Consider the following 22,814-nt stretch of genomic DNA (forward strand, 5'->3'; position numbering starts at 1 on the left):
GGAGGCGTGTCTCCAAAGAAAACCCCACCCCTAAACCCAACCATCATTGTAAAGTAAATCAGACTGAAATGTACAAATAAGTATTAGCCACTAAATTAAAAAGTTACGAACTACAAAATTTAAAAATGTTCAACCTAATTTCTTTGATTAAATTCAGTCCATATAAATTGTTTAACCACTTTCCATACAAAATTAGTAAATCCAATTAATGATTTTTCTTTCACTGGAAGACACTATGACACACTAAAATACACAAAAAATGTATATATTTTTACACAAAATCTGATTTCAACAAAAGATATGAAACACACTAACAGTAGCAGGACTAAACATGCAACACACAATAAGCAGAATACACTGATTCAATATATAATTGGATTCAATATAAAGAGTTTAAGGTATAAGTGGTTGCAAACATTGTATATGTGCTGAATGTAAACAAACACAATAAATGTAGTAATGTTCAACTTACATAGTTTGTTCAAATTCAGCCAAAATGAATTGTTTCCAACCACTTATACCTTTAAAAATATAGTAAATCCAGTGAATCTCTATTTCGGTGTACTGAACTGTTTAAAAGGCACAGCAATTTAATAATGCTTTTTTTTCTCAGATTATTCGACTAAAGGCACCATGCAGACATATAAAACATAATAAAAACATATATATGTATATGTATATATGTATATGTATATATGTATATGTATGTATATATATATATATATATATATATATATATATATATATATATATATATATATATATTATATATCCTAAAAAGTTGTATGGCTTCAGTGAGGTGAGGGGTCTGGTCAGATTTCTCCTAGTTTGCAGTAAACCGTATTGATCTTTCCTGGATCATCGTCTTCAGTCTGGTGAACTGTCGCTCTTACTTTAAGCGTTCGGTCGAGTCCGGGCTGCGGTTCCTCTTTGTTTTCTGTCATCACCTCCTCACTGTCTGCTCGAGGAGCCTTGGGCTGAGAAAGATGCAAATCAACAAATAAACAGGTCAGACAGAGATATAAAGGTAAAACAATTTTGACAACAGAGTCTCAAAACACACCGGCATCCAATCAGCAGTGAGGGGCGTGTCTGGAAATGATAGTGGAGATATAAAGGGGCAGAGTCTTCTTGTTGGGTTATGGACATGTTTGGTGCTTTCAAATATCATCGTTTGGTAAAATTTTGTAAAACATTAAAGGGGATTTAAGAAGGGGATGTATCATACTCACCTTGCCTATCCTCATATTAAATTTGAGGGCCTATGGAATAGTACTGTGTCCATCTTTTCTCCTGAAAGTCTTTCGTTTTTTTAATACTTTGAAGACAAATGCCGGCGGCTAGTTCTCTGCAACTCTCACATGGTCACCCACTGAAGCCAAGCAGGGCTGCGCCTGGTCAGGACTTGGATGGGAGACTACATGGGATAACTAGGTTGCTGCTGGAAGTGGTGTTAGTGAGGCCAGCAGGGGGCGGTCAACCTGTGGTTTGTGTGGGTCCTAACACCCCAGTATATTGATGGGGACTCTATACTGCTCAGTGAGCGCAGTCTTTCAGATGAGACATTAAAACGAGGTCCGGACTCTCTGTGGTCATTAAAAATCCCAGGATGTCCTATGAAAAAGAGTAGGGGTTTAACCCTGGCATCCTGGCCAAATTTGCCCACTGGCCTCTGTCCATCATAGCCTCATAACTATCCCCTTATCATAATTGGCTTCAACACATTGGTCTCCTCTCCACCAATCAGCTGGTGTGTGCCGTCGCGTCATCCAGGTGGATGCTGCACACTGGTGGTGGATGAGAAGATTCCCTCCAAAAATGTGTAAACACTTTGAATGTTCATTAAGGGGTTTTATAAATGTAAGGAATTATTAATTTTACAGATTTTCAATGGTCTACAGTGTGCAGTAGAGTGGCAGCTTCACCGACTACCATGACAAGCCAGAGAGACTTGTCAAACATTAAATCCTTTCAGTACTTTAAATTAATTAAAGGTTTTTTTGCTGGGGTTACAGACATTTTTCTTCGAATTTTGAGCCTTCCCTTACATCAAAATCACACGTTGTGAGACTCAATCTCAGCTAAGCACTGTTGTGGGGTGATAGGTGCGCTCTCACACTATTCACACACGCAATTTTCCAGGAGAAGCGGCCATAAGAAATCCTCTCTTTGTTGCTTAACAGAAATTCAGGCTCAAAAAAGAATTGTGAAATTCGATACCATCCGAAAGTAAGATTTTTTTTTAACTTGACCCATGCTTGAGCATGAGAGTCCAACACTTTAACTGTGTAAATAACTCTGTATGCATGAAATCGCATTGGACCACCTATTTAATGATGTTTTAGGCTGAATCCATGCTCCTTGGAGATAACCCAAGTAAATGGTCCTCCTGTTTGATTGATTTAACATACATACAAACCATCATAAATTCATTTTCCTTCGTCTTAGTCCCTTTATTCATCATTGGTCACCACAGCGGAATGAACCGCCAACTTATCCAGCATATGTTTTACACAGCCGGATGCTGGGAAACATGCATACACACTCATCATACACTACGGCCAATTTAGCTTATTCAATTCCCCTATAGCGCATGTGTTTGGACTGCTGGGGAAACCGGAGCACCCGGAGGAAACCCACGCCAACACAGGGACAAAATGCAAACACCTTGCTGTGAGGCAACAGTGCTAACCACTGAGCCACTGTGTCACCCCACATACAAACAGTCTAAATCAACACCTTTGGCTGCCGGGGCTGTACCACGAAGCTGGGTTAGCTGACTAGTTTAGTTTCAGTTTAGTTTCCACCCATGTTGGGTTTTAGGTAACATGAAGTCAGCTCGAATCACTCTGCAATCATGGTAAGATAGAGCAGCTGAGCTGAGCATTCATGGGACCCATGGATTCATTCAAACAAAACTAAAACCTAACTGGCTAGCCAGCTAATCTCCCTTCATAATACAGGCACCTGGTGATACATTGAAGTCTAATAAAGCAAACTGAGTCTGGGCAAATGTTAGCATTGGCTGTTACCCGTGATTGTCCAAGATGCAGCAACTATAATCGCAGACATGACTCCATTCTGATAAATGATCTCATAAAGCTAATAATATTGTAAATAATGCTCAATTTCTTGCACAGACCAATTGTTTGGCTTCACAAGACCTCGGTGTATCATCAGGAGAGTCATGGCTATTGATTGGACTCATTGTATGTTTTTGAAGGGTTGACCATTGACTTCCAAGGACCACAGATTCAGCTTAAAGTCTTCTTTAATATTGTACTGCTAGAAAAAAGGGTAATCTTGTATGGCCATTACTGTGAATGTTCATTTTTGGGTATACTATCCGTTTAACTGCACATACTAGACAAATGAGGTTAATTTTAAAACTCAATTGCACAATAATACGTACATGTCGGACAGGAACATCATAAATTGTTGCTACTGGGTTGTTTTCTGAAGATGTCGAGGGACTCTGCACAATTCTGTGAGTCGTCTGAGACTAAGAAAGAGAACACTGTTAAAAACATAATGCAGAATATTAATATTGTGACAGAAACTCTGAGTGAACTTTTACCTGTGGATGAATTTTTGAGGAGTTTCTTTTCTTGACAATTACTCCTATCAAAGTCATTATCAAGCCCAGCAAAACCACGACACAGACCCCGATAACGACCCAAAACATGAGCGGTGGGGGAGGTTGCAATTCACTGTGCTGCTTTTCATGGCCTGAGGACGAATGGAAATAGTAAAACACATTATACTCTAAAAAAAAAGTTGACTCAACTTAAAATTGTAAGGCAACTTGCTGCAGAGCTTTTTTGAGTTGACTCAACTTAAATCAAGTGAAGTGTAGTGCTTGGGTTGAATGTTGAGTCAACTCAGAATAGCAAGTTGCCTTACAATTTTGAGTTGAGTCAACTTTTTTTACAGTGTAGAAGTATCTGTTTACACAAGGCTCATTTTTACTTGGTTGTTTTGTTGTATTTTACAATAATTACATAAAAATACGTTTATTTGAGAAGAGAAAAGGCCCTTAAAATGGCTTTTTGTTTCCTAATCTGCGACATCAGTTGTATATTGTATATACTTATTGCTTATAAGCCGTTTATATCGAGTTGATATTTAGCCACACCATGTTGCTGTTTCGTAACAACATAACATTTTTTTTAATTCATAATTTTTTTAACGAATTTTTTTACGAAATCCTGACGCTCAATCCCCAACCTAGAGGACCATACACACATACACTACGGACAATATAGCTTACCCAATTCACCTATAGCGCATGTCTTTGGAAAAAAACCCACGCCAATACAGGCAGAACATGCAAACTCCACACAGAAATGCCAGCTGACCCAGCCGGGGCTCAAACCAATGACCTTCTTGCTGTCAGTCGACAGCGCTACCCACTGGGCCACCCATATATTGTATATAGTGATTTTAATATACAGAAGCTATAACAGAAAGTCATGTTAATGTTTAGTACGTTACTGTAGTATTTAATTGCAGCTGAACAACAAGATTAGCTACATATTGCTATGTAACAAATATTGGTATGGTAGCTATTGGTATGTAACATAACAAGTAACCAATCAACAGTCTGATTAAATATTCATATCAAATGCAGACTTGTTTCAACCATGATTTTGACTAATAAACAACTGATTTTTTGAGTTCAATCGTGTTCCTGGCATCCCTCTCAGGAAATTTTGAGGTTTTTGTTTTTATGATAGCCTGTAGACAAAAGGTCAACCAAAAATATTTAAAAAATTAACCCAGTGGTTCAGTTTGTCTACACTTTAAAAAAAAGCTTTTCTTACTTTGTTTTTTTTTTTGTCCCATTTCTAGTCCAAATATATCAAACAATTCTTAAGCCAAGAAGCATTTTCTAGACAAGCAAAGCATATTGTATTGTATTGTATCAAGAAATAATGTCAAAAACAAAGTGATTTTTTCACTTAAAGGGCACCTATGGTAAAAAAATCTACTTTTCAAGCTGTTTGGACAGACATATGTGCATGTATGGTGTATAGACCGTCATATTTGGGGTGATATAAGCACACCCAGTGCTTTTTTTTCAATTTAACAACATAAAAAATGGTGGACCAATTGGAGCGGTTTTCAAACCGACCGCAACTTTACGTAGGAGTGCGGTTCCCCCGCCCACCAATATTGATTGACAGGCGCGTCATCATATCCTCAGTTTGTTGATTCACGTCCGCCATTTTCAGCGTGAGTCGAAGCGATATCACTAAAGGAACACCCTAGCTCTATTTTTAGATGCAAGGCTCATTGGGCTCAACACAAGATCAATATTCTCCACATTATCGCTCTAATCGGAATTATTGGTTGTATCTTTAGGTAGGTTTGCAAACATGTGTACTTCTCATTGAGTCTACCTTATACTTCAGTCGTTTGCATTTCTTGCGATCCCAGAAGCTCCCTGTGATCTTAACTAGCATGCGTTTTAGAATTCTAAACATAGGTTTCTATCAGGGTACACTCAAGTCGACGGCTGGGCGCCGCGGACTGCTGCAGAAACCTATGTTTAGAATTTAAAAATGCGTGGCGCGGCGATTCGGGACACTTCATGTTTCTGCCACGACAGAGAGTGTCTGGTGTGCCGTGTTGCGGCTTCGAGTGGCGCATCCGGTGCCTCAGTCAAAGTTAATTCAGTGTGCGTGGTTATTAGTTTCTGTGTACAAGCTCGGCACTTGAAACTAGCACACAGTTGACTGTAAAACTATACAAAGACACAAATGATTTTGTACTCTCTGCTTGGTCTGTGTCAGAGTCGTACATGTACGACTGAATGGTGTACCTCTCTCTCCTTCTCCGTCTGCCTGTCAGACTCTGTTGCAAACGCAGAGCGGGTGAGCTCATGGCCCCGCCCCCTTGTTACGTTTGCGGGAAGCCGAAACTAATTTACATGTGAAGCAACACACCCATAAATCAGCGAACTGTGGACACGCCCCCAACATGACACTTTTTAACACATTATAATAAAACAATCTGAATTGTGTTTTAAACTGAACCTAAACTGGCACACTCAGAAGAACCATAATATTAATATTAAATCATAAAAAAGAGGTCAACTATGGGCCCTTTAAAACAAGCAGGTTAGCAAAATAATCTTATCTCAAAAGGAAAAAGAAGATTATTTTGCTTACTCCATTGGCTGATTATTTTGCACTTTATTTTAATTTTGGCATTTTATTTCTTAAAACAAGGCAATTTTTTATTACTTGTCTAAAAAATGCTTGTTGATTTAAGAATTTTTGGATATTTGGACTAGGAACAAGACAGAAATCAAAAGACAAAAGTAAGAAAAGTTAGATATAGCAAAGCCAAAGATTCTTGAACAGGAAACATTTGCTTCTGCTTCTGTTTTTCTTTCATGAGAAGCCAGAGGGGATTTACAAACCATGTTTCAACAGATGTGACAGATTGAAAAAACTGCATGATGTGGTAATTATTGCTATTAATAGCTTTAATGTGCAAATAAAAATGTTATCATGGGTTAACAACAGGGACGTGTTCCAGAATAAGTCTGCTGTGACCTTGTAAAATCTTAAGTCTTGAGTTTAACAATGTTGTCGGTGTATTACATTTGACTGTAATCATCACTGGAAAACAAATGATTGCTTCCTCTTTTTCACTTTGTTTTATTGAACAATGACGGCATATTCAATACAAAATTATAGCAAACAAACCATTTCAAATGCAAGGAAGAGATACAAATAATTTCACAGAAATACATTGAAAAACGTACAAACTTGGATTACTCGAGTGGCTTTGTGTTTCTTTGAGGGCAAAGTAGATTCGAAATTATATTAATTAAATTTTTAAATGCTATAAAACTTGTTTTGTTTTGTTTTTGCTTGTAAATTTATATTAATGAATGTGAAATCCGGCTATTAAAATAAAAGTAATATGAAAAATGGTTTTGCTTATCTTTGGAATTTTCCAAAATTAAATCCTGAAAAAAGCTCTTTCCATGTAAAATAACATTTTCATCAATACTATTAACATAAAAATCACATTTTGCCAAAAAAAATTAATAAAATAGGGCAGTGCCAAAATAAATGACTAGCAGTCTCTTGCTTCTGCTTGCAAAAGCTACATCGTGCATCTACTGTATATATATATATATATATATTTAAAAATTATTTGGCATCAACATCACTCACAAATTGATATTAATATGCAATTGCATTTGGTTTTGAAGCAACATCCTTCTGGAAACGAGCTCTTATTTATTATTTTATATCATTTATATTATTATTTTAACTTATTTATTTTTATATACACATCTTTATTTCTTATTTGTACAGTTAAAAAGTCAGCAATGCACAAATTGCACATAAACCATCTATGTGGATAACCCTTATTATTATTGCTTACCTTATTTTCCATTGTTTAAATGTCATTCTGTGTTCTTGATATGCAGTATACACTTGAAATAGTATTAATATGTACGTATGTATGTACTGTATGTATCCTGAGCTCTTGAAAAAAAATGTCTTGTGTGTTTGCGTACACTTGATGAATAAAGCTCATTCTGTTGCTGATTATTGACCTGTTGTTTATTTTTTACAATGGAAGGAGAACATCTTTTATCTATAGAGAAATAACTGGTTGCAATTTCATAATTATATTTGATAATAATTTTATTATGGGCTTTTAAACAACGTGCATGTTTTGGGAGAGACGGCACCAAAATAAATGCAAAAAATGGTTCTACTCGCTACGTGAATTCCAACGCAAGTGACGCAACTGACGCATGCGCACAGGCGTGCATTTCACAGTAGCGTGCGTGTTTCAAACACAACCGCGGAGCTCTGCCGTTCACACAGATTTCCGAGCGTTGGATTGTAACAGGTAGGATATGAAAACATTACGAAACCAGTGCTCGAAGTGGGCCTGTACACAAAGATAACTTTGTAATGTCACGCTGTATTTTAAGCATATGATTACTTTTCTCTGTTGCACTGTCACTTCTGACGTGTTCTCAGGCGCCCGCCCAATTTTCCCGCCCCTTACCTCAAACATTGGGATTACCACTTCAAGCACTGGACTAAATTAAAATAAGCTTCTAAATAATTATCTTATTTTGACTCAAATACCATTGGTTCCTGTAGATAATCATCATAAAATTCTACAGAAGCAGTGACAGAAGTAGAAGAGATGGTGGATTTAAAAGAGGTAAGACTTCGACGAAAAAACATCAAATATCAGGAAAACCCCAGTAGGCTGGATTAATTCTTGTGTCCTGTACTCGTGTATGTTAACAAAGGGTATCTTTGTGGAAATTAAATGGGTTTATTACAAAAGAAGGCTTTGGTACTTAAAAACATAAAACAAATGAATCATTTCTTTGCTATTTCATCTGTTATTTGTATATTTCATCTCTATTTATATTGAGGTAAAATTGGTTTTATATTCACACATTCGGACATTCTCCTTAATATAATTTCAGAAAAGGTATTCCTTACTAAAACAGTGAACTCAAAGTATAACTATCAAAGTACATTATTCAGTCAAATAAATAGAGCTAATGTTGTTTTGAAATCATGTTTACATGTGATTTCAGACCGAATATTCAAAGTACCATGTGGTAAACAAATAGGGAGCATGTCACAGGTTGGCCTAGAACGAACGTGCTAATATAAAACCAACTTTAGCTCACTGTTATTTGTAGTAAACTTCTGTTGCAACAAATTAATTCGATATTTAAAATAAAACCATTCATAAACTCTGTGAGTTGGTATTAAATGGGAGTCTCATTAATTCGTTTAAAGGTCAGACTTTGCTAAAGGCTCACATGTTTTCTTTTTATATATAGTTTTAAGTTCTCTTCTGAACCTTTTAAAAGTTTAGACAGGTAAATAATTCTCTTGTTATTCGTTCCCACCCTTCTCAATTAAATTGTCTTGAATAGGAGTTTTTTTGAAGACGCTAGTCTTAATTAGTATTTAGTAAATATGCATGTTAAGTCGTGATTAGGTCTTAAAATGTATGGAAATGGTCTTTTAAAAGGTCCCAAAAATATTGAATTTCACTCTCTGATTCTTGTATACATTATATCCTGGTTTAATACCCACCAACAGTCAAACTGTACACATTTGCACAACTTTTTGACTGTGTACTTTTGTGCATGTGTGTGTTTTCTTCCAAGAATTTATTGTGTTTTTACAGACTGTATTTAACTGTTAATAGTGTATTGTTTTGGAGTATGTCATTGTATTTTGCACTGTCTGGAGCCTAAGCTTTGACTCATGCACACTTGCTGCTGATGATGTGACAGTAAAAGTGATTTGATAATAGAAGTCATGCTTACACGCAATGTTTGGAGCCTCTGAATGATTCCTGCTGACGTGGTTGTTGACGTGGCACTGGATCCCTCGGTCCGCTGCAGTGACAGTGATGCTAATGGAGGACAGGGAGGACTGTGTCTCCGTACAGTGACTCTTTTGGCAGTCATACGTGGCCCAGCTGCCGTCCACTGAGCAGTTCACTGTGGCCAAACACTCCCCGGTGGACGAATTAAAGTCATGCACCTTGATTACAGGCTCGGAGATGGTGTCTGGGAAAAGAACACAGATGAGTTATAAAAATAAACATCTGAGCTGACTGTAAGAAATATCCATCAAGTTTTCTGTATTTTATGATTTGTGAGTTTTTCTCATTTGAGAATGATTTTTAGGAAATTGATCTTTCTTCCAACAACTTTTGATGTTGAAAAAGTCTTTTATTGACCTTTTTAATAGTTTGAAGTGATATTTTGTCTGAATCGATGTTGTAATTATAGTATAAAATCTTGTAATAAATTACCAGTACACTCAAAAAAGATGTTTGCTGTTTGTATAAACTATTTACTTATTTATAATGAGCTAAAACAACACAATTCTTAACTTTTATTTATTTATTTGGGGGGGCTTGATTGTTTTATGTTCAATCCACTTAAATTTGTAAAAACTATTAAGTAATAAAACTAACACTTCATGTTGTCGCAAAACAAATAGATTGCGTGGAACCCTGAATTTTTTAAAGTCTACATTAAATCAAAATGTACGATAATTATTTAAGTTATTTTAAAGTCTACATTAAATCAAAATGTACAATATTTAAGATATTTTAAAGTCTACATTAAATCAAAATGTACGATAATTATTTTAGTTATTTTAAAGTCTACATTAAATCAAAATGTACAATATTTAAAATATTTTAAAGTCTACATTAAATCAAAATGTACAATATTTAAGTTATTTTAGTCTACATTAAATCAAAATGTACGATAATTATTTAAGTTATTTTAAAGTCTACATTAAATCAAAATGTACAATATTTAAGATATTTTAACGTCTACATTAAATCAAAATGTACGATAATTATTTTAGTTATTTTAAAGTCTACATTAAATCAAAATGTACAATATTTAAGATATTTTAAAGTCTACATTAAATCAAAATGTACAATATTTAAGTTATTTTAAAGTCTACATTAAATCAAAATGTACGATATTTATTTAAGTTATTTTAAAGTCTACATTAAATCAAAATGTACAATATTTAAGATATTTTAAAGTCTACATTAAATCAAAATGTACGATATTTATTTAAGTTATTTTAAAGTCTACATTAAATCAAACTACGATATTTAAGTTATTTTAAAGTCTACATTAAATCAAAATGTACAATATTTAAGTTATTTTAAAGTACATTAAATCAAAATGTACAAGATTTAAGTTATTTTAAAGTACATTAAATCAAAATGTACAAGATTTAAGTTATTTTAAAGTCTACATTAAATCAAAATGTACAATATTTATTTAAGTTATTTTAAAGTCTACATTAAATCAAAATGTACGATATTTAAGTTATTTTAAAGTCTACATTAAATCAAAATGTACAATATTTATTTAAGTTATTTTAAAGTCTACATTAAATCAAAATGTACGATATTTAAGTTACTTTAAAGTCTACATTAAATCAAAATGTACAATATTTATTTAAGTTATTTTAAAGTCTACATTAAATCAAAATGTATGATATTTAAGATAATTTAAAGTCTACATTAAATCAAAATGTACAATATTTAAGTTATTTTAAAGTCTACATTAAAATCAAAATGTATGATATTTAAGATAATTTAAAGTCTACATTAAATCAAAATGTACGATATTTATTTAAGTTATTTTAAAATACATTAAATCAAAATGTACAATATTTATTTAAGTCATTTTAAAGTTTACATTAAATCAAAATGTACAATATTTATTTAAGTTATTTTAAAGTCTACATTAAATCAAAATGTACAATATTTAAGTTATTTTAGTCTACATTAAATCAAAATGTACAATATTTAGGTTATTTTAAAGTCTACATTAAATCAAAATGTACAATATTTAAGTTATTTTAAAGTCTACATTAAATCAAAATGTACAATATTTAAGTTATTTTAAAGTCTACATTAAATCAAAATGTACGATATTTAAGATAATTTAAAGTCTACATTAAATCAAAATGTACGATATTTATTTAAGTTATTTTAAAGTACATTAAATCAAAATGTACAATATTTATTTAAGTTATTTTAAAGTTTACATTAAATCAAAATGTACAATATTTATTTAAGTTATTTTAAAGTCTACATTAAATCAAAATGTACAATATTTATTTAAGTTATTTTAAAGTCTACATTAAATCAAAATGTACAATATTTAAGTTATTTTAGTCTACATTAAATCAAAATGTACAATATTTAAGTTATTTTAGTCTACATTAAATCAAAATCTACAATATTTAAGTTATTTTAAAGTCTACATTAAATCAAAATGTACGATATTTAAGTTATTTTAAAGTCTACATTAAATCAAAATGTACGATATTTATTTAAGTTATTTTAACGTCTACATTAAATCAAAATGTACAATATTTATTTAAGTTATTTTAAAGTCTACATTAAATCAAAATGTACAATATTTAAGTTATTTTAGTCTACATTAAATCAAAATGTACAATATTTAAGTTATTTTAGTCTACATTAAATCAAAATCTACAATATTTAAGTTATTTTAAAGTCTACATTAAATCAAAATGTACGATATTTATTTTAAGTTATTTTAAAGTCTACATTAAATCAAAATGTACGATATTTATTTTAAGTTATTTTAAAGTCTACATTAAATCAAAATGTACAATATTTAAGTTATTTTAAAGTCTACATTAAATCAAAATGTACGATATTTATTTAAGTTATTTTAAAGTCTACATTAAATCAAAATGTACGATATTTATTTAAGTTATTTTAAAGTCTACATTAAATCAAAATGTACGATATTTATTTAAGTTATTTTAAAGTCTACATTAAATCAAAATGTACAATATTTATTTAGGTAGCTCGCATTAAGGTGAATAATTAATCTGTGCTAATTAATTCACTGTAAAAAAAACAAAACCAAAAAAAAAACATTTTTTGATAATCTTCAATTAAAATCTGACCATCTCATACCTGTCAACCCTCCTATCTTTGCTGGAATTCTCTCATATTTTACCATTCTATCCCGCTATCACCCTGTTTAAGTATTTTCCCATATTTCTCTCGTTTTTTAAAATCTTTTTATGAATAGTGAAAGTACCATCAACACAGATCCGATCTCAAATGTGATATAACTTTCGCTTTATTTTGGCTTGAAAGCACTTGAAATTCATATAAAAACGTCTGCATTCACTTTCTTTCCAATTAAACCTGTGCGTCGACTGTCGCCCTTCCTATGCAACTTCTGAATCAGTGAATGGATGTATTAGCGCTGACTGACAAACATATACTCTGTATGATAAACTGTTCCCAGATCAGCTTACACGCCATTTAAAGAGGAGCGAAAGTGGACACTTTGGGATTTGAGTGTGTGACTGTTACATTTAATAATATGTAAACATGTCCGTCCTGCATGCTTTATTTTAAACAACAATTTTTCTCCTAAATAGCAGTGGTGTCCAAACTCGGTCCTGGAGGGCCGGTGTCCTGCAGATTTTAGCTCTAACTTGCCTCAACACACCTGCAAGGAAGTTTCTAGAAAGCCTAGTACAGGCATGTCCAAATTCGGTCCTGGATGGCCGCTGTCCTGCAAAGTTTAGTTATAACCCCAATCAGACACACCTGAGCTATCTAATCAACCTCTTACTAGACTTTCTACAAACATCCTTGCAGGTGTGTTGAGGCAAGTTGGAGCTAAAATCTGCAGGACACCGATCCTCCAGGACCGAGTTTGGACACCCCTGGCCTAGTAAGAGCTTGATCAGCTTGTCCAGGTGTGTCTCATTGGGGTAGGAACTAAACTTTGCAGGACAACGGCCCTCCAGGACCAAGTTTGGACTGGATATGAGCATTATTCTTCACACTTCTGTTATCAAACAAAACGAGAGAGTCATTTGCAGCTCTTCACTAAATAACTATAGTAACTTTCAATCAATATTTAATTACAGCGAATAAAAAGTGAACAAGATTGTACAACAGGCATGTCCAAGCTCGTTCCTGGAGGGCCGGTGTCCTGCAAAGTTTAGTTCCAACCCCAATCAGACACACCTGGGCTAGCTAATCAAGCACTTACTAGGCTTTCTAGAAACATCCGTGCAGGTGTGTTGAGGCAAGTTGGAGCTAAAATCTGCAGGACACCGGTCCTCCAGGACCGAGTTTGAACACCCCTGGCCTAGTAAGAGCTTGATTAGCTTGTCCAGGTGTGTCTCACTGGGGTTGGAACTAAACTTTGCAGGACAACGGCCCTCCAGGACCAAGTTTGGACTGGATATGAGCATTATTCTTCACACTTCTGTTATCAAACAAAACGAGAGAGTCATTTGCAGCTCTTCACTAAATAACTATAGTAACTTTCAATCAATATTTAATTACAGCGAATAAAAAGTGAACAACATTGTACAACTTTCATTTCTGTATAGGCCATTGATTTTAAAAAGGCTAAACCTGTTATTTTATTGTCAATATTTTCTTACGTTTGCTATGTATTCTACCATTTGAAGATCATTTTTGTCCCCTATATTTACATCCCAGTATTGAAAGGTATGCCATCTGCTTCTGGGACCCTTAGTTGCTGTTAACTTCAGGGCTTCCACTGTATATTAATATTCTTAACCACGACCATCTTACCATTAGTTTGCTATGAGTAAATGATATGCAAAATAAAGCACTTGCGCCAACTAAATATTCTGTTGCAGTTGGAAGTACATCAGTATACTTTAATAAGTTCTTCCAGTTCATGCGGATTTAAGGACTTAATTTCCTATATATTATTTATTATACAATATATTTTTCTACATCAAATGTCGACAGACCAGAGATGAAGTTCCTATAAAGCAATTCATAACCGTAAAGAAACTAAATCACAGAATGCCGAAACTGTTAATTAATGGATATATTTTACAGTGTTCATTTACTGAAGATTCATAGATGAACTGATCTTACTTTCCACTATTATTGTGTATGCAGCCACTGTGTCTTTTTCCCAGTTCAGAAGGGCCTCGTATAATCCACTGTCACTTTCATTAAGCTTATTTATGGTCAAAGACAAATCTGAAGAGTTAAACGTCATCCTCTTCTGCAAATCAGGGTGAATTCCTTTAGAGCTTGCAAGTAACTGCTGCTTGTTGAATCGTCGCCATGTGATGTCCTTTTTCTGCAGGGACTGATTTCTGAGGCTGATCCTCAGATGGATTGGTTTTCCATGCAATCCATATAGAATCTCTTGGCATTCGGCAGCAAAATCTGCAAGGAAGATGTTGGGAAAAAAGAAATTAACTTTTCATTACTTGCCTCTTTTACTTTTTATTAAATAAATAAATATAAATATATATATATATATATATATATATATATATATATATATATATATATATATATATATATATACATATATATATACATATATACACACATACATTGCTCAGTGATATATTAACCAAACTTCTCTTGTGTGACATGCCAGCCTGATCTCACGAGAAAACGTAAGTATTTTACATTTTGACAGTTTAGTGGCTAATTCGTACGAGTTCAGTCGTACGAAATGGTACGATTTTAAAAAGGAGGCGTGGCACCTAACCCCGCCCCTAAACCCAACCGTCATTGGAGAATGAGCAAATCGTACTAAATTGTACGAATTAGATCGTACGAATTAGCCACTAAAAAAAAAGTTACGAATTGCCGTGAGATTGTGTTGGACATGCTTGAATACTAATTAGCATTTTTCTGGAAAGATACAGCGACATAAAAAATAACTTCTCCCAAAGCATTCCTGTACAATGAGATGTGCTTAAAGGTGTGAAGACAGAATGTTTCAGAGCATGCATTAAGTGGTAATAACGTCAGCTTATGTGCGCAGAGAAGTTGGTAGGAAAGAGGAAGTATGTTTGGGTGTGGCTGCCAGAGGATTGGAGAATGATTGACAAGTGCAAATTCCACCAAAACTCCACCTTTTAATATCAGTTGTGTATAAATAATGGAGTCAGGGAAATGCAGGGTGGTTGCGAACCTCCTGAATTTAATTCCTGCATTGCATTGTTGTAAAGAAGGGACAGATGCGACCCAGAGCTCTGAATTGAATTATTCTTTGGTCTATCATAAATTACTAATATTGTTGGCATTGAAAATCCTCTTGTGACTTTTTATTGAACACAATATATTGTGGTTAAAAATTCTGACAGGGACTAAACTGCATCTCCTATTCGTCTATCATAGTCATAGATGTATATTCAGAAATACAACCATAGTTAAAATAACCACACCACAGAACTCCAAGCGCATACAGTATATAGAGATTGACAACATTTGCTTTTGGATTGGCCTTTCTTGTGCATGCATGTGTGTCCTTGTGTGTGTGTTTGAGAGAAAAATAAACATTTTATGAAAAATATCTGTTAAATCAGTTCTATTTTGTCAGCACAAAAGGAGTTAAATGTGGATCTGTATCTCATACAAAATGTTTAATAGCTTCAGAATGAGGCTGAAGATCTATGCCTGAGCCCAACAAGACCTCAAAGGAGGATCTTCACATGCAACCACATGCTAAAGTTGTGTTTGGACTTTCACCTAAACTTCAGTGTTTAAGTTCAGTTTAGCTCAGTGTGGTTTAATAATCACTACTGAGAGTCTAAACACTGAAGAGCAAATCCATGGATGCGCAGCTCTACAGATCCCGAACCATGCAAGCTAGTGGCGACAGCGGCGAGGAAAAAAATTCACCAATTGGCGAAAGTGAAGAATTAAAAAACCTCGAGAGAAACCAGACTCAGTTATGCACAACCATGTCTCCACTGGCCAAACGTCTTGTGCACAGCTGCAGTCTAGGCGCCGGAGGCTGGATTGACTAGAACGTCTATGTTAAGCTGCTTTGACGCAATCTACATTGTGAGAAATAAAATGAATTAAATTAATCATGAGGCCGCTCATTTGCTCTTGTATGATTATGGATGTTCTGAACTCCTATAATGTGTTGCATGTTGCAATAAATAAAAGCTAAAAAATCAAGTTGTGATAACGAGAAAACAACTTTTGTTATGTCGAGATCATGAAAAAATCAAGTCATGAACGAGAAAAATAAATATTTTAATGCATGATCTCTTATTATTTCTGTAGATATTTTTTATTTTATTAATCAGGATCCCCATTAGCCACTATAAGGTAGTGGCTATTCCTCCTGGGGTCCATCGAACACAACACAAAATTACATTCATACATAATAACAAGACTGATAAAAATATTAAAATGCAAAATTCATACATAACAACAAACAGGTCAACTATCCATTTAAAATTGTGCCATTACATATTTCTTAAACAATTTTTAGATAAGAGTCTTCCCAGGCCTATTAGAGTGCTGAGATGTTACAGAGGACTTATTTTATTTCTTTGTTCCAACTTCCAAGTGATCTATACCCTATGTTACTTACTACCAGAGATGTATAAAGTACTAGAGACCCAGACTTAAGTAAAAGTACAAGTACTCTATCAAAAAGAGACTTGAGTAGAAGTAAAAGTGCTCTTTAAGTACCATACTTAAGTGGAAGTACTAAAGTATTCAACATTTTTTGTACTTAAGTATTGCAAGTAGTTTATTTCAAAATTTACTACTCAAGTACTGAAAGTAAAAGTACAAGTATTGTGTAATGTAGTTATTAAAGAATGCAGTCAAAAGACATCACATTGTTTTGTTTATTTTAAATCTCTTTTTTGGGGGCACGTCATTAAGCAGAATGAAAAGAAACATGACTTACGATACTGTTTTTCTCTCACGCTTGAACCACAGATCTGACAGATTATAACAGCTTTAACACACACCTTTCAAAGTTGTGTGTCACAAAAACAGACCATAATCCACTCAAAACGCTATTGAAACCCATTTTCGGAGCACAATTTACTGGTTGTAAACGCTGTAAACGAACGGTCTAATTCACTTGATTTTGATTTTATTGTAAAAAAAAAAGAAAACGTGTATATTACTGTGTTAAATGAAAATCTGAAATATTTTATGGCTTATGGCTATGATTTAGTATTCAAAAATGTTTCATTTTGATTATGTTTTAATTAAATTGGTCTTAAACTTCATATTTTTATAGTATATTTATTCATTCTGGTACTTTTACCATAAACCAACATCTCAACCATTTGGTAGAGGCTGATATTTTAGAAATTATGGGATGTGTTGGGGGAAAATGTATTGATTGTGTTAACTAGCGACATTAGGAGTTAAGAAATGCAATAAATAAAAAAATTCTATTGGTTTTTTTCTTGGTGTGACAGTTAAATGGTTACTTGTAATAAAATTGTGTCCTTTAATACAGCAGTAAGATATATGAACTGTACCTTTAATTTGACCTGCTCAAAGAAAACACTCTTTCTGAATGTATCAAACAAAACTCATGCACAGAAGACAGCATGAGCATTTATAGCAAATAAACTAATGTAAATATTCTCCCGCCTGCTTTTTTAACGCTGAAAGACGAGGTCTTACACCCCTTTGATTGGTTATTGTCTTCACCTTCTCAACAGAAAGGGCTGCTATCGGCTTTAGAAATGAAAGCGTTGTTCACTGATGGCGGGAAGAACAGCCGCGGTTACAATCTATATATGTATAATACGTGGTTATCACAGGTAATCTATAATAGACACAGTGGAGAAAACTTGCACCTCATACACGCCCAGGTCTGGATCCACAAGTATCGCTTTAACAGCCAAGAGGAGATGAAAAGTTACCTCACAAACAGGCCAGCGGGTCAAATGTCCAAAGTGAGAGAGGCAGAGATGCAGTCTCACAACATTTCTCTGTAGTAGTGAAATAGCGGCTCGTGTGCTGTGCCGCCTTTACTCGCCCTCGCGCCTCTGTCCTTCGCCATAGTATTGCGACACCGCACATAGGAGATAAATGACGTCAGTACGTAATAACCGTTGTGATCTATTACTGAACCGATATCGACCATTTTGACACCTCTAGTAACGAGTAACGATGCAGCTCATAAAATATCGGAGTAAAAGTATTAAACTCATCGAAAATATGTACTTAAGTAAAAGTGGAAGTAGGAGAAAAAAAACAATACTCCAGTAAAGTACAGATACTGCCTTTTAGTACTTAAGTACAGTAGTGAAGTAGTTCTACTTCGTTACTATACATCTCTGCTTACTACTAAATTATGTTAATACATGTATAGCTGACTCAACCATGATAAAAGCTGTGCATGTGTGCACATTAATAATGTCAAGCTGTAAATGTGTTCAGGCTTTTAATAAGTTGACAATCAAAATGTACTTAAGTCTGTCGAGCTTAACTATAATCGTTAAACTCCCCCACCAAGAAAAAATCCCTCCTCCTCTTTGATTAGGCAACACGGTGGCTCAGTGATTAGCACTGTTGCCTCGCAGCAAGAGGGCCACAGGTTCAAGTCCTATTCGAACCAGTTGGCACTTCCTGCGCGGAGTTTGCATGTTCTCCCTGTGTTTGCGCGGGTTTTCTCCGGGTCCTCCGGTTTCCTCCCACAGTTCAAAAACATGTACATAAGTGAATCAGAATACAGTCACAAGCACCCAGCGTATACATGCCTAACCAACCAGTATTACCCTTTAGCCAGAAGCAGGGTACATTCGAGAAACACCTGATCTTGTGTCCCTCCTAATGCTCATTAACCAGGCGGGAACCTTGAGCTCATCTATCTCCGAGCTCAGGGTTCTCTCCCAGGACAGCATGCCAAACCTGCTATCGTAGTCGAGCATTATCTAAGTGTGAACTCTTGAAATCATCTTTATTTTTGACGTATGCCATAAAATATGTCAGATTCTCATTTAACATGCTTTGTTGTTTGTTTTTTACAGTAAAACCAAAATCAAGTGTAGTAGTGCAACAGGATTATTTGTAAACCAGCAATGCTGTGTGTGTGTGTAAACCATAAATTAAAGCAATCATTCGTTAAAACTGTAGAGCGGACAGAGTTAAAGGGTTAAAGGCCCTTCGAAAGACTTGTAATGTTGTGCACTTTACAAAGTATAGAGGGAACTTTGATGTTGCATGCTTTTAATGAAAGAACAATTAAAAGGGAGATTATTACAAATATCATATTTTTTTGTGTGTGTTTTACATCGGAAAGCATGCCAAATGGGTTTGAATCGTCACAAAAAACGTCACACACCTGTAAGTGGATGTATAGAGCTGGTAAGCCCTTTATATAATAGATACTCACTTAAACTGAAGCAGAAAAAGCACCACAGAATGAGTTTCATAGTTGTCAGCGTTACTTTCAAGACTGAAGATGTACGAATTTCCTGTTGAGATTTCCTGTTCAACACCTGCAGGCCGGAAACCAGCAAGAAATACAGAAGTTAAAGTCAGTAGTGCAGTTTAATGCCAAACTAGGCTTTACAGATCATTTCCTATTAAAAACAGCACACATTTGGTGTCACCCTGATGAAGGCGCAATGCGTAGGTGCTGTTTTTAAAAGAATAGCCATGTGACTAACTTTTTCCACTAGTTTTAAGTGCCTGATGGACTGATCATTTGTTTGTATATTTCAAACTAGATATTAAAGTTTGAGGACAAACTTTATGGTGGCTTGAAAAGCCGAGTCTGAATTAGCATGTTACTAGCATGAATTAGCAAGTAACTAGCATGATTCTAACATAAATTAGCATGTAACTAGCATGATTCTAGCATGAATTAGCATGTTACTAGCATGTTTCTAGCATGAATTAGCATGATTCTAGCATGAATTAGCATGTTACTAGCATGATTCTAGCATGGATTAGCATGTAACTAGCATGATTCTAGCATGAATTAGCATGTTACTAGCATGATTCTAGCATGAATTTGCATGATTCTAGCATGAATTAGCATGTTTCTAGCATGAATTAGCATGTTACTAGCATGATTCTAGCATGAATTAGCATGTTACTAGCATGTTTCTAGCATGAATTAGCATGTTACTAACATGATTCTAGCATGAATTAGCATGTTACTAGCATGATTCTAGCATGAATTAGCATGCTATTAGCATGATTCTAGCATGAATTAGCATGTTTCTAGCATGATTCTAGCATGAATTAGCATGTTACTAGCATGATTCTAACATGAATTAGCATGTTACTAGCATGATTCTAGCATGGATTAGCATGTAACTAGCATGATTCTAGCATGAATTAGCATGTTACTAGCATGTTTCTAGCATGAATTAGCATGTTATTAGCATGATTCTAGCATGAACTAGCATGTTACTAGCATGATTCTAGCATGAATTAGCATGTTACTAGCATGTTTCTAGCATGAATTAGCATGTTACTAGCATGATTCTAGCATGAATTAGCATGTTACTAGCATGATTCTAGCATGAATTAGCATGTTATTAGCATGATTCTAGCATGAATTAGCGTGTTACTAGCATGAATCTAGCATGAATTAGCAAGTTATTAGCATGATTCTAGCATGAATTATCATGTTACTAGCATGAATTAGCATGTTACTAGCATGATTCTAGCATGGATTAGCATGTTACTAGCATGATTCTAGCATGAATTAGCATGTTACTAGCATGATTCTAGCATGAATTAGCATGTTATTAGCATGTTTCTAGCATGAATTAGCATGTTACTAGCATGATTCTAGCATGAATTAGCATGTTACTACCATGATTCTAGCATGAATTAGCATGTTACTAGCATGATTCTAGCATGAATCAGCGTGTTACTAGCATGATTCTAGCATGAATTAGCATGTTATTAGCATGATTCTAGCATGAATTAGCATGTTACTAGCATGATTCTAGCATGAATTAGCATGTTACTAGCATGATTCTAGCATGAATTAGCATGTTATTAGCATGATTCTAGCATGAATTAGCGTGTTACTAGCATGATTCTAGCATGAATTAGCAAGTTATTAGCATGATTCTAGCATGAATTAGCATGTTACTAGCATGAATTAGCATGTTACTAGCATGATTCTAGCATGAATTAGCATGTTACTAGCATGATTCTAGCATGAATTAGCATGTTACTAGCATGTTTCTAGCATGAATTAGCATGTTACTAGCATGATTCTAGCATGTTTCTATCATGAATTAGCATGTTACTAGCATGTTTCTAGCATGAATTAGCATGTTGTTAGCATGATTCTAGCAAGAATTAGCATGTTTCTAGCATGAATTAGCATGTAACTAGCATGATTCTAGCATTAATTAGCATGTAATAAGCATGTTACTAGCATGATTCTAGCATGATTCAGCTTGTTTCTAGCATGAATTAGCATGTTGTTAGCATGATTCTAGCATGAATTAGCATGTTACTAGCATGACTAGCATGTCACTATCGTGTTGCTAGCACCTTTCTAGCAAGATTAGCATGTCAGTAGGATGTTAAAACTGTTAGCGTGTGTTAGAATAGCTAGTCACAGTCTCTGGGACAGTTGCTAGGGTGCTGAAATTGGTTGCTAGGGAGTGGCTAGTAAGTTTAAAGGTAATCAGTGATTGGCTGCTGGCTAGACTGAGTTGAATGAGGCCAGACTCTAGTCTGTAGGACAGTCTGATGCAGAGTTATGAGCTCACAAAGGTTGATCCAATGTTAAGTAAATGGGAGTCTTTTACAATGGAAGTCTATGGGACAGTTGCTAGGGTGCTGTAAGTGGTTGCTAGGGAGTGGCTAGTAAGTTAAAAAGTCATCAGTTATTGGCTGCTGGCTAGACTGAGTTAAATGAGTCCAGTTAGAAGTCTGTAGGACAGTCTGATGCAGAGTTATGAGCTCACAAAGTTTGACCCAATGTTAAGTCAATGAGACTTTTGGGATTTTTCTGGGTCGTTTTTCGGAAAACCCAAGGTCGGATCAGTTAGAAAAGATATAGCAACCCGAGTCAGACCAGTTCGAAGGTTTGACGAAAGTTTGAAGTATGTAGCTTGAAAGGCCTAGGAGGAGATACACTTAGAAATTAGTCTCAGAAGAAGAAGAAGAAGAATAATAATAAGTTTAAGATAGATAACAGTATGCTGGCTTTTCAAGCCACCATAATAATCATAGAGCACCGATGCAAGACTTGCCTCTGAAGTTGCTTTAGTTTTATTTTTTAAGGTTAACAGTATGCACAGTGCAACAAGTCAATGGAAAACATATTGAATAAAAAAATGGACGGATGGATTATAATTACACATCTTTACCATAGGAGGTTCAGGCTTCAATGAAATTAAAAACTGTACATGAAAGCTAGAGCTGCTGAATGCGTTTGGGTTTTGTTTTGCAGTTAGCAGAGTGTGTCAGGGAGTACGCTTTGCTTA

General features: G+C 34.6%; 1 protein-coding gene across 1 annotated transcript in view; it reads right to left on the minus strand.

Annotated features, from left to right (window-relative positions):
* Positions 1-779: 779 nt before the first annotated feature.
* si:ch1073-220m6.1 (uncharacterized) overlaps positions 780-22,814 on the minus strand; it is a 25,841-nt gene continuing 3,806 nt past the window's right edge. Inside the window, exons 2-7 of the mRNA XM_056460951.1 lie at positions 19,742-19,847; positions 14,485-14,784; positions 9,344-9,589; positions 3,578-3,729; positions 3,413-3,502; positions 780-977 (exon numbers count right to left, since the gene is read on the minus strand). Coding sequence (XP_056316926.1) covers positions 813-977; positions 3,413-3,502; positions 3,578-3,729; positions 9,344-9,589; positions 14,485-14,784; positions 19,742-19,781 — 993 coding nt within the window. The 5' untranslated portion in view covers positions 19,782-19,847 and the 3' untranslated portion in view covers positions 780-812. The remainder of the gene's footprint in view (positions 978-3,412; positions 3,503-3,577; positions 3,730-9,343; positions 9,590-14,484; positions 14,785-19,741; positions 19,848-22,814) is intronic.

Source organism: Danio aesculapii, chromosome 7 (assembly GCF_903798145.1).
Source record: "Danio aesculapii chromosome 7, fDanAes4.1, whole genome shotgun sequence".
NCBI lineage: Eukaryota > Metazoa > Chordata > Actinopteri > Cypriniformes > Danionidae > Danio > Danio aesculapii.